The 16,116-nt window shown below is 47.6% G+C and overlaps 1 protein-coding gene across 1 annotated transcript in view; it reads left to right on the top strand.

Moving 5' to 3' along the window:
• The first annotated feature begins 13,652 nt into the window (after nucleotides 1-13,652).
• LOC130473441 (protein-glutamine gamma-glutamyltransferase E-like) overlaps nucleotides 13,653-16,116 on the top strand; it is a 33,265-nt gene continuing 30,801 nt past the window's right edge. Inside the window, exons 1-4 of the mRNA XM_056844961.1 lie at nucleotides 13,653-13,659; nucleotides 13,997-14,187; nucleotides 15,333-15,507; nucleotides 15,740-15,967. Of these exons, the coding sequence (XP_056700939.1) occupies nucleotides 13,653-13,659; nucleotides 13,997-14,187; nucleotides 15,333-15,507; nucleotides 15,740-15,967 (601 nt within the window). The remainder of the gene's footprint in view (nucleotides 13,660-13,996; nucleotides 14,188-15,332; nucleotides 15,508-15,739; nucleotides 15,968-16,116) is intronic.

Raw genomic sequence — 16,116 nt, 5'->3', positions numbered from 1 at the left:
CCAAAGTCTGCAGCCGGTCACCCCCTTCCCAAACACAAGAGTGCCCGGCCGTGGGGGTCGTGTTGCACAAACCGCCCAGGCAGCATATTGCCATTCCTGCTCTGCTCAGGAAGGGGCGTCAGACTTTCCAATTTCCGGGGGGGGGGGGGGCTGGACCAGAGGCATTACTAGGGCATCGTAGGGAGGAGCCAGTGATATCACAGGGAGGGGCCTCTGTTGCCACTATCTACAGAGGCAAGACCATGGGGGATTTAGGGAGGGGCTCCCCAGAAATTTTGGGGGGCTTCCCAGAAATTTAGGGGGCTTCATCAAATGATCTTCAGACAGCCATGTAAAGCCAGCTGAAATATAACTTTAACTTTTAATTAACAATGCAAACTGTTTCTTTATTTACATTTTTTAAATTACAGTAAAATCAAATATTCTCCTAATCCCCCTAATACCTCCTGCTGCTCCTCCCACGAGCATCCTCTCCTGCCATATCCAACCTACCCTTCCCAGTCTTTTTTCACCTCCCCACCCCTTGTGTTGGTATGATTAGTGGCAAACCTAACAGGTTGCTTCATTTAGTTACAACCCACTTGGTAAGATGTAATAATTCAAAATAACCTGTACTTTAACCTCCTTGTTTGGAGGTTTTTAAGCAGATTCTAGATGGCCATCTGTCAGCAATGCTGATTCTATGACCTTAGGCAGATCAAAGTTGTTCCGCAGTTGTTTGTATTCTCCCTTGCAGCTCCTTGCAGAAGCAAGGAGAAGCTCTGCTTAATGGAACTGTACATTACTCTTTCAAAGAGCTTTGTTTAATATGTCCAAATGGCCATACAGAAGCAGTAGTAACTGTAGCATGAAATAAGTGACAAATCTCCACAAGTTTTGTGCACATCCATCTGCTTTTGCCCCAGGATCTCCTCTCTCCTCAGAAGATTCCATGCTGGCCATAATTAGACAAGGAATAGAGATAAAACTGTGCTAGCATGCTGCCCTTGTACAAATTTATGGTGAGACCACACCTAGAATATTATGTACAGTTCTGGTCACCCCACCTCAAAGGGGATATTGCAGAGCTTGAGAAGGTGTAGAAAAGAGCAACCAAAATGATCAGGGGGCTAGAGCAACTGCCCTACGAGGAGCGGTTAAAACGCTTAGGGCTGTTTAGCTTGGAAAGAAGGTGGTTAAGGGGAGACATGATAGAGGTCTATAAAATTATGCATGGTTTGGAGAGAGTGGCCTTTCTCCCTCTCTCATAATACCAGAACGCAGGGTCATCTGCTGAAGCTGGAGGATGAGAGATTCAAAACAGATAAAAGGACGTCTTTCTTCACACAATGCGTAGTTAAATAGTGGAACTCCCTGCCCCAGGAGGTGGTGATGGCTGCCAACTTGGAAGGCTTTAAGAGGGGAGTGGACATGTTCATGGAGGAAAGGGGTATTCATGGCTACTAGTTTAAATGGATACTAGTCATGATGCATGCCTAATTCTCTCCAGGATCAGAGGAGCATGCATATATTAGTTGCTGTGGAGCACAGGCCGGATGGTGCTGCTGCAGTCGTCTTGTTTGTGGGCTTCCTAGAGGCCCCTGGTTGGCCACTGTGTGAACAGACTATTGGGCTTGATGGGCCTGGGTCTGATCCAGCATGGCTTTTCTTCTGTTACATTCTCAAAGAAGTGAATCAACTCCCTATATCGGTTCTTGTAGGCTATCCGGGCTGTGTGACCGTGGTCTTGGTATTTTCTTTCCTGACCTTTCGCCAGCAGCTGTGGCAGGCATCTTCAGAGGAGTAACACTGAAGGACAGTGTAGGAACACACTTGACACTGACAACACACTTCCTACACACTTGACAACACACTTCCTACACACTTCCTACACACTTGACACTGAGAGACACTGTCCTTCAGTGTGACTCCTCTGAAGGTGCCTGCCAAAGCTGCTGGCGAAACGTCAGCAAAGAAAATACCAAGACCACGGTTACACAGCCCGGATAACCTACAAGAACCAATGAACTCTGACCGTGAATGCCTTCGACAACTCCCGATAATTTGAAGCCACTGACTAAGGAAGCTGCTCTAACAGTACACCTAGCGAGGCAAAAGTATCTCAGATTTATGTTCTCTGCCTGCTGAAAGTGTTTAAACAAAGCAAGACGTTTTGGTGAAGTTTTCACAAAGATGAGCAGGTCAACTAACTCACTCAGGAAATTTCTACAAATAGTGAAATTTCCTGACATATCATGTACCACTATGTTCACAACATATGCAAAACCATGAACATATAGGGCTCTTGACTCCTCAGCCTTTACACGAGCCTGTACTCCCACTAAGATGTCCACCAACATTCGATGCTCCATCGTAGCATCGGCCACGACATCTGTCAAGAGAAAGAGTGAATCTTTCAAAACAGAAACGAGAGTTTTAGCAGCGGTGGATTAAGTTTCATAAAATCCAAAAAAGAATTCCTCCACAAACATATCCTCTATAGCAATGCGGAAGCAAAATGCAACCTGTTCTTGTTTGATGATATCTGTGGTCTCATCACCAATTACATTGTAATAAACAGCTGCTTTAATCTCTCTCACTAGTGTACGTAGAACGTTGTGAGCCATGATCTCAAGCATTTCATTCACAATGGTGGGTGAAATCCATTTGTAGTTTGTATGAGCCAACCATGATTTCAGCTGTGGAACATCTGCAGCACGTAGCAGCAAGACCTGTTTCAGATTTGACTCTTCCTCGTCATGGCTGCATATTGCAATGCCCTGACAGGCAAGCTACCTTACTGATGCTAAAACTGTCAACAGTGCCTTTCTAGCAACTCGCATTTGCTTCTGCTGGCCTTCTGAAAACTTGCTCTGTACATTTCCTCCTGCTTCAACAGAGGCTGTAGCTTGGACAGCTGGATGGTGCAAGTTATAATTCTGATGGGTCTGAAACCGAAACAGCGACTTCTTCCAGTTTGACAAGCCATTTTCAACATTTTCATGTGCAGCCTTGTCTCTCGATGTGTTTGGAAGAGGAACATTCATGTGACTTGCTACTAAGCGACAGACGTCACAGTATGCTTTTTCCTTTGCCACATCATAAGAGAGCCATTCATAGGTTCTTTTCCAAGTATGGTACTATTGGTACTGTTGGCTTGGCTTTTGCTTCACATTAGAAGGTCTCTTGTCTGAAGAGGGACGTGTCACAATCCAGCATTGGTTGTAAGTTGTTAATGATATGTTGGAGTGGTTTGAATTGTGAGCTGTATATGATCACTAGAGGTGTTCTGTTGCCATTTTCTTTAGGTTTGTCTTGTAGCAAGCTGTGCCTGGGTATCATTCTGGCCTTTCCTATCATCTTTTTTACCAGATCAGCAGAATATTGTAGTTGCAAAAATGCTCTCTGTAGCTCCTTCAACTGAGTATCTCTGTCTGAGGGGTTGGAGCAGCTGCGACTATAGCATAGAGCTTGGCTATAAACAATGGACTGTTTGATATGGTTGGGGTGGTACCTGGAGGCATGGCGATATGTTTGCTGAACTGTCGGTCTCCAGCATAATGTGGTGCTTGAGTGTCCCTCGTGGATCTGTATCGTGGTGTCCAGGAAGTTTATTTCTTGTTCAGAGAAACTCATAGTTAAATTGATGGTGAGGTGGAAGTTGTTGAAAGCCTGGTGAAATCTTTTGAGGGCTATTTTACCATGAGTCCAGACAAAGAAAATGTCAATGAATCTCAAGTAAAGAAGAGGTGCCAATGGGTAGGAGTTCAAAAACCACTGTTCTAGATCTGCCATGAAAATGTTGGCATACTGTGGAGCCATACAGGTGCCCATGGCTGTGGTGCTGATTTGAAGGTATAACTCCTCACCAAACCTGAAGTAATTGTGGGTGAGAATAAACCTGCAGAGTTCAGTGACAAGATCCTTTGTTTGGGCCATAGGAACAAGTCTTTTAAGGCAGTTATAAATTCTTAATAAACACACAAATACATACTAGCAAGCAGGAGCAAAGCCCCAACTAATCATGGAAATTGTAATATGAGACAACAGGAAGGTAGGACAGGACTGTGCTTCAGCTGCCACTGTAACTTAGCCCCTCAAGTTGGCACTGGTTGCCCAGGGGGGCAGCCCCCCCAACCAAGTTGGGGGGTTCAAGCCCCCGAGCCCCCCATAGTTTATGCCTATGGGCAGGCATGGAGGGGAGTCACTACCAGGGGAGGAAGGAGGAAAAGACCTTGACTCAGGAGACACGGAGAGCCCTTCCAGGCAACCGATGGGCACCAACGTCTTAAGCAACCTCCACTCCACCAGCTGGGAGAGGGACCGGGAGCAAAAATGCTCTCTCCCCTCCTCCCATGCAATTAAAAGAGGCTCCTAATTCATGCAGCTCTAAGGCCAGCACTTCCTGATGAGGAAGAGCCCGGTTGTGCAAGCCAATTAAGCCGGACTCCTTCCGAGGGTGATGTGAAGCACTGGTGTCTCTTCCTTGCTCATCCCCAGGCCTGCTCTGAACAGCTCTCAGCTGTTGCCAAGGTGGGCTGGAGGTGGCGGAGGAGGCTGCCAGCCCGTGGGCACACTTGCCTGAAATGCACACTTGGAGCTATTACAGAAAGCTTTTGCCAGACCCATTGAGGTTGGGAAGGAGAGGCTATTGCTGAAGCACCCCTGAAGCCGAGTTCTCCCCCCCACCCCCGCCGCCCAGGTTTCCTGGCCTGCTGTGAGGAGAAGGAAGAGGAGCCCAGGAAAAGGGGCCCAGACAGGCAGGAATGGCCTTGGACAGCAGCAGCAGCAGCAGGAGGGATCTTAGGCCGCCTACAGGCAAGTGCTGCTCCAGGCTCCTTATCTGAATGCAGATTCTATACGAGATAAATATTCATGCACCCTGGTTCTGCTGTGCACGCATGAACGACGGTGCGCTCAGGCAGCGCCACTGCAGCCTGCGGGCGGAGCAACTCCTTTCCCGAGAGGCCGGCTGGTGCCCCTGCCGTCCATGTGGAGAGAGACGCAGGCGAGGGGGGCAGCCCCTTGGGGCTGGCTCTGAGGGAACTGCCTCAGCTGTGCTCCCCAAAGGTCAAACCAAGCACTGGCATCTCTTCATGGGCCTCCTGTCCCATGGCACCACCAGGAGCAGGTGGCGGACCTACATTTTTGGGACCGTGAAGCTTGAACTATGATGGGGGCCCCTTCGCAACCGGCAACAATGGGGCAACATCCATCAAGGTGCAAAGGGCCTTTCTGCCCTTGCAAGGACCTTGAGGCCCAAAAGGCGGAGAACATAGTGGTGGGGCGGAGTCCTTGAAAAAGGGCCATACAGTGATCCCCTCCCCACCAGCAACGAGGTCTGGATAACTGCTGCTGTCTTCTTCAGTGGGTTTGTTCTATGGTAGATGTGTTGGTTCATTCTCTAACAGAGAGGCAGAAGGTCATCAGAGGGGGCTCGTTAGGATAAAGAGGTGAAAATCTGAGTTTTGGTGTTAAAATGTACAAGCGAGACGAGTGCAGCCTGAGTTGAGAATTCAGATGTCTTTTTATGGTTCCGATTGGCTCCAGCCTAAGGGCTGAGCTCAGGATTTCCAACTGCCAGGTAGTAGCAGGAGATCTGCTAATTCAGCTGATCTCCAGCCGATAGAGATCAGATCACCTGGAGAAAAATGGCCACTTTGGCAATTGAACTCTATGGCATTGAAGTCCCTCCCTCCCCAAACCCTGCCCTCTTCAGGCCCCGCCCCCCAAAATCTCCCGCCAGTTGAGAAGAAGGACCTGGCACCCTAGCTGAGCTATAGGACTATTAAGCTGTGCACCAACGAAGGATTTGATGTCAACCCAGTGTGCGGCTGCTGTAAAAAAGGCAAATTCCATGCTGGCCATAATTAGACGAGGAATAGAGACTAAAACTGCTGATATCATACTGCCCTTGTTCAAATCTATGGTGAGACCACACTTGGAATACTGTGTACAGTTCTGGTCACCACACCTAAAAAAGGATATTACAGAGCTTGAGAAGGTGCAGAAAAGAGCAACCAAAATTATTAGGGGACTAGAGCAACTGTCCTATGGGGAGCAGTTAAGATGCTTAGGGCTGTTTAGCTTGGAAAGAAGGCGGCTGAGGGGAGACATGATAGAGGTCTATAAAATTATGCATGGTGTGGAGAGAGTGGACAGGGAGAGGTTTTTCTCCCTCTCCCATAATGGTTCCATATTAACATACCACACCCTCATTAGCCCCTTCTGGATGCACACCTTAACGTGGTGAGGGGGTTTGTGAGTGTCAGGGAAGCTGAGAGCAATACCGTAAGGGGTCTAGACTCTATCAAGAGACTAAACTCCTAGCAGAGTCACTCAAGACGGAATGGTCACAGCTGAGACACCAGACAAAGATGCATCCACCCCCTTAAGGGATCAATGGCCACATCCGCAGAAGAGAACAGGCAGTTCCAATGGGGATGGGGGTAGAGGAATCCCTGAAGGTTAGCTACTGGGCAGCAGCAGTAGTGGAAGGTGACACTGGCGGAAGATCTTTCGTAGACAATGGCAGTGCCACTATGGCTAACTCTGGTTAGTGCTGCGCAGAAGAAGGCACTGGTAAACCACTTCTGACCAACCTTTACCTTGAAAACCCTATGATGAGACAATCCAAAATGAAAAAAGATATAGTGCTGGAAGATGGGACCCCCAGGTCGGATGGCACTCAATCTGCTACTGGGGTAGAGCAGAGGACAAGTACGAGTAGCGCTGTTCTTAATGATGCGATTGGACTAAAGCCGAAAGGACGTTCACTGGTTGACATGAATAGATGCAAAAGGAAAGTCCGAAGCTGTTCGACGCATATAATAGGAACATGGAATGTGAGAAGCATGAATCAGGGTAAGCTTGAAATTGTTAAACAAGAAATGGAACGCATGGACATTTCAGTCCTGGGAGTAAGTGAATTAAAGTGGACTGGATTAGGACATTTTCAATCAGAAAATTACAAAGTGTTTTATTCACGGAATGACAAAAATAGAAGAAACGGAGTTGCTTTAATAGTGAGGCAAGATGTAGCAAAGGCAGTCAGGAGCTATAATGCAAAGTCTGACCGAATAATATCAATCAGACTTCAGGGAAAGCCTATCAACATAAGCATCCTTCAAGTTTATGCCCCAACTACAGATGTTGATGAGGAAGAAATTGAAAGTTTTTATGCCAGTGTTCAGGAAGAAATTGATCACACACCTAAACAAGATATGCTGATAATCATAGGTGATTGGAACGCAAAAGTAGGAAACAAAGCAGAATCAAATGTTGTTGGCAGATTTGGGCTAGGAGCACGGAATGAAGCAGGAGAACGCCTCGTAGAATTCTGTGAAGACAACAATCTGTTCATTGCACATGTTTCAGGCAACCAAATAGACGATTGTATACATGGACATCACCAGACGGCCAGTATAGAAATCAAATAGATTGTATAATTGGAAGCAGAAGATGGAGAAGCTCTATTCTCTCGGCCAAAACAAGACCAGGAGCCGACTGCGGTACAGATCATGAATTGGTAATATCGAAAATCAAGATAAAGCTTAAGAAAAACACCAAAACATTCATAGCACCAAAATACAATCTAAGCAATATTCCGGAAGAGTTTAAAGACCATGTAAGGAACAAATTTGCATTACTAACTTCAAGTGAATGTAAACCTGAAGAACTATGGGTGGAAACTAAAGATATTATCAAGGAAGAATGTGCAAAGACTATTCCTGTAGCCAAAAGAAAAGAAAAACCTTGATGGATGTCTGAGAAAACTCTTAAAATTGCCAGAGATAGACGAGAAGCAAAAGTAGAAGGTGACAGAAATAGAATCAAAAGTCTAAGTGCAACGTTCCAGCGACTAGCACGTAGAGACAAAGAGACCTATTATAATAACCAGTGTAAAGAAATAGAAGAGAACAACAAAAAAGGAAGAACAAGAGATCTGTTCCACAAGATCCAAGAAATCAAAGGGAAATTTAAAGCACGGTTAGGCATGCTGAAAGATCAGCATGGAAATACATTAACTGAACAGGACAAAATAAAGAAAAGGTGGGAACAATACACTGAAGAACTCTACAGAAGAGATGAAAGGATAAAAGATTCTTTCCAAGAAGAATCTTTTGAAGAAGAACCTACAGTTTTAGAAAGTGAAGTGAAAGCTGCATTGAGAGCAGTCGGGAGAAACAAATCACCAGGAGCAGATGGGATATCAATAGAGCTATTCCAAGCCACAGAAACGGAGTCCATCAAAATCCTGACAAGAATATGCCAACAGATATGGAAAACAAAACAATGGCCCACAGACTGGAAACAATCCATTTACATTCCAATTCCCAAGAAAGGAGACATCAAAGATTGCAACAACTATCGGACCATTGCATTAATTTCTCATGCAAGTAAAGTGATGCTCAAAATCTTACAGCAAAGGCTGTTACCATATATGGAACGAGAAATGCCTGATGTTCAAGCTGGTTTCAGAAAAGGAAGAGGCACTAGAGATCATATTGCAAATATACGCTGGTTACTGGAGCGTACGAGAGAATTTCAGAAGAAAATCAGCTTGTGTTTCATAGATTACAGCAAAGCTTTTGACTGTGTGGATCATGAAAAGCTATGGCTGGTTTTAAAGGAAATGGGTGTGCCACTACATCTGATCGTTTTGATGCGCAACCTGTACTCTGGACAAGAGGCCATAGTTAGAACAGAATATGGAGAAACGGAATGGTTTCCAATTGGCAAAAGTGTCAGACAAGGATGTATTTTATCTCCCTATCTCTTCAATCTATATGCAGAACATATAATTAGGAAAGCAGGATTAGATTTAGATGAAGGTGGAGTGAAAATTGGAGGGAGGAACATTAATAATTTGAGATATGCTGATGACACTACATTATTGGCAGAAAATAGTGAAGATTTGAAACAACTACTGCTGAAAGTTAAAAGAGAAAGTGCCAAAGCAGGACTGCAGCTGAACATCAAGAAAACAAAAGTAATGACTACAGGAGAATTACACAACTTTAAGGTTGACAATGAGGAAATTGAAATTGTTCAAGACTTTCTATTCCTTGGCTCCACCATCAATCAAAAGGAAGACTGCAGCCAAGAAATTAGAAGGAGATTGAGACTGGGAAGGGCAGCCATGAAGGAGCTAGAAAAGATTTTGAAGTGTAAGGATGTGACTCTGGCCACCAAGACTAGATTAATTCATGCCATTATATTCCCTATTACTATGTATGGGTGTGAAAGCTGGACAATGAAGAAAGCTGATAGGAAGAAAATAGATTCCTTTGAAATGTGGTGTTGGAGGAGAGTGCTGCGGATTCCGTGGACTGCCCAAAAAACAAATCAGTGGGTTCTAGATCAAATCAGGCCTGAACTGACCCTAGAAGCTAAAATGACTAAACTGAGGCTGTCGTATTTTGGTCACGTCATGAGACGACAAGAGTCACTGGAAAAGACCGTCATGATAGGAAAAGTTGAGGGCAGCAGGAAAAGAGGAAGACCCAACAAGAGATGGATTGACTCAATAAAGGAAGCCACAGCCTTCAATTTGCAAGATCTGAGCAAGGCTGTCAAAGATAGAACATTTTGGAGGACTTTCATTCATAGGGTCGCCATGAGTCAGAAGCGACTTGACGGCACTTATCACACACACACCCTCATTAGCACATTATCTTGATACTTACAGGACAATGGTTAGCACATTACCTTTGTTACTTTTTGCAGGACAATGATTCAGCTCAAATCCAACCCCTTTCTGACTATATATTACTCTTCCTACACACTTGACACTGAGAGACACTGTCCTTCAGTGTTACTCCTCTGAAGATGCCTGCCACAGCTGCTGGCGAAATGTCAGGAAAGAAAATACCAAGACCACGGTTACACAGCCCGGATAAACTACAAGAACCAATGAACTCTGACCGTGAAAGCCTTCGACAATACTTTAGCTTAAATTTCTCACCCAGCTCTTTCTGAAATTGCATTTGGTCACCTTTATTGTTAGTCATCACACATAGATCATCTACATAAATGAGAAGATAACACTCCTTTTGATCTTTACACCTTGAGTAAAGACAAGCATCAGCCACGCTTTGTTTAAAGCCTAATTGCTTTACGGCTTTGTCTAAACACATGTGTCACTCTCTTGCTGATTGATACAGCCCATAAAGAACTTTGTTTAGTTTCAGGACTTTTGCTTCATCTGCAAGCTTAAAACCTGGTATTTGACTCATATCAAAGTAGCATTCAGATAGGCAGCCTAGACATCATAGTGAAATACAGTTAACTTTTTCAGACCTGCAACTGCAAGAGCTGCTTTGGTGAGAAAGTTTAATCATAATTGAGCCATTTCTTTTATGCATAATCTTTGCAAACAAGCCTTGCCTTTCTTTGCAAGGGTCCATTAGTGAGTTTCTTAACCTTGTAGACCCATCTACAGCCAATTACCAGTTGACCTTGTGGAACATTTGTGGGAGTGAACACCTGGTGTTCAGTCAATGCTGATATTTCAGCTCCCATTGCTTCAAACCACAATTCTTTTTCCTTTTCGTTTAGAGATAGTACTTGCTCATAACTAGCAGGTTCACACACATTTACATTGTATATGCAAGCATATTCATCAAAACCATATCTTTTAGGTGTAATTCCTTTAGTGGTTCTCTCAGAACGCCGGACAAATATCCCCCCAAATCCCTCTCCTTCTGACGCGTCAACAGTTTCAGCTTCTCTGCTAGGAGCTTTTTGCTGGGAAATGCTTTCTGCATTTATCTCGGGCTGTTCAGAAACAGGCAAAGAAACTCTCTCAGTTTCTTTTTCTCTGCCATGAAGTCTGTGCCAATTATGAGCCTCCCCAAAATTTGCTGACCGACTGAATGCTATTTCATTATGATCATTTGTAAACCTGTATGACTTTGCTGAGTTCTGATAACCCAAAAACAGCATTGGCTTTGACTTTTTACCTCCCTTCCATCTGTGCTTGAGTGGAATATTTACCCAAGCCTTTGTGCCAAACACTCTGAGGTGTCTTAAGGAAGGATTTTTTCCATATAGCACTCTATAAGGGATGTCATCCAGACTGGAAGTCCACAGCCTGTTAGGCTACTTTTATGGCCTCAGCCCAATACGAGGGTTTCAACTGGGCATCCTCAAGTAGTGCCTGCATCATTGCTTGCAAAAAGCCTCCCCTTCTTTCTGCTATACAATTCTCTTGGAGTACACAAGGATTTGCTAAGCCATGTTCTAATCCCTTGCTTTCAAGCCAGTGAGTTAGGGCTTGAGACATAAATTCCTCCCCTCTGTCACTTTGTATACTGGAGACTTGTAGGCTTAACTGCCTTTCCATTTTGGCAACCCAGTACTTGATTGTTTGACACACATCACTCTTTTGTTTAAGCAGATAAACCCAGCAAAACCGTGAATAGTCATCCACCAAAATTAATGCATATTTATTTTTAGAGACACTTTCAGAGAATGGACCACAGACATCAGTATGTATAAGAGCAAATGGCCTATTGGTTACCCTATTGCTATATTTGGCTACAGGGCACCTTTTGCTCTTCACAGACTTACACACTGTGCAGTCTAAATAGGAACTGCATTTGTTTAGTTTTACATCACTTCCCAGCAAATTCAGGGTCTTCTGAATAGTAGCAAAACTTGCATGGCCTAAATGCCTATGCAACAGGTGCACACAATCATTGTGAGGATTTATATTAGATACCTCTACAACACATTTGGCCTCTGGGGACCTGCTATGCACCACATAGACATTTTGGTTTAGTTGCCCTTTTAACAGCACAGTACCCTCCCGGCTTACAGTGCATGTTTCACCCTTGAACATTACTGCAAAACCAGCCTTGGTGAGGGCTGATACACTCAAAAGATTATTTTCCAATGATGGCACGCATAGAGCATTAGAGAAAGTGTGACCCAGGGCAGGAAAATTCAATTTCCCTTCACACTCTACTTTACATTTCTTGCCATCAGCAAGGCTAACATGATCCTGGCTAAGTCAGTTTTATTGGCCAAATTACAAGCCTTGTTTGTGAATACCTGACTGGCTCCACTATCCAATAACCACAGATCAGCATCTTCTCCAGCTTCTGCCAAAACGACTGAAGTGTGCGTGGAAGAAAACGGTTTTCTTTTTTGCTTCTCGCTCTGCTGCCTTTTACGACGCATCTCTGGACAGTCTCTACGAAGATGTTGTGTCGAACCGCAACAGTAGCACCGGCGGACGTAAAGTACACACTCCTCTGCCTCCTGCTGCTTGGGAATTCGACTCCCCCGACAGTCAGCTTTTGAAACTTGCTTCTGAGGCATCTGCGAAGAATGTAGAGCTGCTCCTTCTCTCGGCCGCAAACTCAGCTGGGCAGAAGTCAACTCTCTAGGCGTCTGGACTTGTCCTCCAGAATCCTCCCGGAGACATACTCCTCTGTGAGCTGTGCTGCAGTCATGCACTCCAAAGAGGTGATGAGCACATGGAAACTCTCATCCAGGGACCTGAGCAGTATGTAGACTCGGTCTTCCGGAGAGTAGGTTTTCCCCCGAAGCTCTAATTGCCGAAACAACTCTGCAAGAGCTTTGAGGTGCTTGGCAGCTGGCGTCTGGGACGTTTTATGGCATCTGTACAGCCTCCTTGTCAGCGAAAGAATGGTTCCAGCTGAGGTGCGAAGGTGAATGGCCTTCAACGCCTCCCAAGCCGTCTTAGCACTGTCCTTCCCAGCAACATATATTAACTGGCTGTCATCAACTGAGAGAATGATATCTGCCAGAGCCCTCCAGTCTCGTTCCCTTTTGACTTGGGTAACAGGCAACTGCTCCACAGCACCCCACTGAGACTCACGCTTGAGGTATTGCTCCAACATCACCGACCAGTCGTGGTAGTTCTCCGAGGTCAGCTTCTCCACTGTAATCAGAGACTGAGCCATAACTGCACTCAGACTCTCACTGCTTCAGTAGCCTTCTGGACTCCCGGACTCTGCACAGCCACCACCACACTTAGTCCTGTGTAGCGTAGCGGACTGGGCCCATAGCCCTATTGAAAGAGCTAGCGGATTGAGCAGAGTACCCAGGAATAAACACCAACAGAGCCAAGCTATATGATACAGTGCCTGTTTATACAGTGTTCAGATTAGTTACAACAGTCACCAACACTATCCACATCCACTAATATCTCCCCCACTTGGATACAAAGTTATATACATTTATAACTTCCCCAATCACCAGCCACCAATCAGCTAACTGCTGAGTCATTGTGCACTGATTTCTACTTATTGCATCAGCTTGCCAGAACCTGTTCAGACTGGTCCTTGATTGACTTCTGTCAAGGCTTCATAATCTAGATGTTCATGATCTAGATCCTGAACTTTCAAACACTGATTTGCCAGACTTGCTATTCTTAACAGTGGAACCAAGACCCCACTCCCCCCTGCAGTGGAGAGCCTCTCGTGCAAGGGCAGAGCCAGCCTGATGGCAGCCTGTCACCAGGAAGTTGACGGCACCTCTGCTGTGTCCCGGGAGCCTCACCCACCTCACAGGGCTGTCCCCGGCTCGGGTATGAGGGGCCTCCTGTCTGCTGCATATAAGAGGCTCCCTAAAACCCCTGGAGCTTCACCCTATCTCTGCAAGCCGCCCTGAGGAGCCCAGGACCCACGGAGGAAGACACCATGGCCGGTAAGTGCCAGAAGCAGCAGCCTGGGCATGGACTGCAGGAGCAGGAGTGGCCTGGAGACCCCAGCACCAAGGACCATCCGGAAGCATTGGGCATCCCTGGGGCTGGTGTTGTCTCCCGTGGGCTGGCACTCTCCTGCTGGGGCCAAATGCCCCTCAGTTAAGAGGGAGTGGGCACGGCCGTGTCCCTTCCAGAACTGACCAAGCGCAGCCAGGGTCAAGGCCTGGGTGGGGCAAGTCCTGGCTGGTCAGTCAAAGCAGCAGAGCAGGCTGTGGGGCACAACTGCTGGAAAACACGGCCAGGTGCCCTCCCTTGGCAAGTGGGACTGATCGACAACAGGAGATAGGAGCACCATCGCCTGGGGCTCTCTGACCCACACCAGAGCACCCTGCTCGCCCGGCTGGGGCTTCCTGACTGCCCTGATTGCATGCATTTGCATCGCCAAGGTGTCTGAGCAGCCCCGCCAAGGCAGCAGCGGGAGCCTCCTCTGGCAGGTGCTGAGTCTGGCGTGTGGCGAAGAGGAGCCGGCGGTACTGAACTCTCCGTGCAGGGTGGCGGCAGCAGACAGAGGAGTGCAGAGGGGCAGCTGCCTGAAGGTGACTCTCTCTCTGTGGCTGCGGCCTGTGCCCTGACCTGGGGCTGCCCTTTTCCTGGGCTCTGCTGTGTGTGCGGAGAGGGTGGCAGAGGGTGACGGCTGCAGGGAGTGTGTGCTTCACCCCAGTAAAAGGACCTTAATTATAGTGGGAGGCTGGAGCTGGCACCCGGCACGCAGGCCAGGGCTTGCTGGACAGGACCGGGCTCAGGGCCTCGGGGCCAATCCTTCTTTTGCTTGCAGCCGAGCCCAGCCCAAGCAGGACTCCTGAGTCCTGGGCAGGGAACCCTCCTACAACAGTCCCCAGGGCTCCACCGGCAGCATCCAGCCTCACCAGCTCGCCTCCTGGCACAGAATGAACAATGAAGCAAGCGCTCACTAAGCACATTCCAGCCTCCGAGAACCCCGGCTCTGAAGCCTCACTCAGCATTGCCAGGCACCCGGCAGCCTCTGCTTCCAGGGCCTCCCGGCCAACAGGTGCCGGCTGGCAAGCCACTGCTGGCTTGGGGGATCATTCCCCAGAGGAGCCTGAAGGGGGCACAGGCAGGCAGTGAGGGGCCAGAACGAACCCCTGCCAGGAATATGGGGCAGTGCCAGAGAACCTCTCCACACAACCCCAACACCGATTTCCTGGCTGATTTATTCACACGCTTCTGCCCTGTATCCTATACGGGGCCTTCAAGTGGTTTACCAGAAATGTTACAGCAATTTTTGTTCACACTATTGAAATAAGTCAGTCAGCACAAATACGGCAGCCAAAAGCTGTGTGGCCCTAAGCATGGCAGCAATCCCAAACCAGAACAGACCTCAAACGCCAGACCTCTTCCAGGAGGGGAGGGGGCACGTCGTGCTGGAGGGCCTGAACTGTGGTGCCCTCTTCCTACCCCCAACCCCCACCTCTAGCAGCTCTGTGGTGCTTCACTGCCTTGACTGGCCAGGGTTTTGCTTGTTTGTAACGGACGTTGAGTTCTCATACTGCTGTGAGCTGCTTTGGGCTCTTCTGCGATGCAGCACACGGGGAACGAGGGCAGTTAATAAGCACACTGCCCCCTTGTGCCCCTGCTCCCCCTTCTTGCTGCCCAGTGCCCCAAGCGCCCCATGCCACAATACACCACTGCACTGCAAAGGGAGCAGAGCCGGCACCAGGCTGAACAGAGCCGTCCCGGGGCCCTCTGGCTGGGCGGGCAGCAGAATCACCTCCTGCATTGGCCCCTCACGCCAAATGTCTCAGCGGGCCCCAACTGCTCACTCCTTCTTTGTAAGAGGTTGGCATAGAATGAATGAAAGAACTTCTGTAACCAGTCAATGGGATTCAGGGGATTAACTTGAGGGTTGACCCCAACAGTCACCAGAGCTTGCAGGGGAGTTATGGTCAGCTTCTTTACCGCAAAGGGGGGCCCCTGGGCTACTCACCTGGGGGTGGGTAGGGTGGCGTCTTCTCATGCAGGCAGGAAAGGAAGCCCCCTCCCCAGCTGCGGGGGCTGCTGCAGGGGCAAGGTCTGCCTGCTCTGAGTCTTGCCTCACCTCTTCTCCTCGCCTTCTTCCAGCGCTGAATCTAGCAAACGTTGACTGGAAATGGAAAGAGAACACCCTGGCCCACCACACCGACCAGTACAGCACCAAGGAGCTGGTGGCGCGGCGGGGACAGCCGTTTGCTGTCACTCTGACCTACCGAGGAAGGAAGCCATCAGGGAACCTCATGTTTATCATGGAAACAGGTATGCTCCTCTTTCTCTCCCTCCTGGGCCACCTCTGCATACCCCTCCCTGCCACGATACAGCCCCTTGGGTGTAACCGTCAATCAATCAATCAATCAATCAATCAATCAATCAGTAGCAGATGGGTGGATTTCTGGGGCTGGCACCGG

This window comes from Euleptes europaea, chromosome 2 (assembly GCF_029931775.1).
Source record: "Euleptes europaea isolate rEulEur1 chromosome 2, rEulEur1.hap1, whole genome shotgun sequence".
Classification (NCBI taxonomy): Eukaryota; Metazoa; Chordata; class Lepidosauria; order Squamata; family Sphaerodactylidae; genus Euleptes; species Euleptes europaea.
This window is presented reverse-complemented; position numbering and strand designations above follow the sequence as displayed.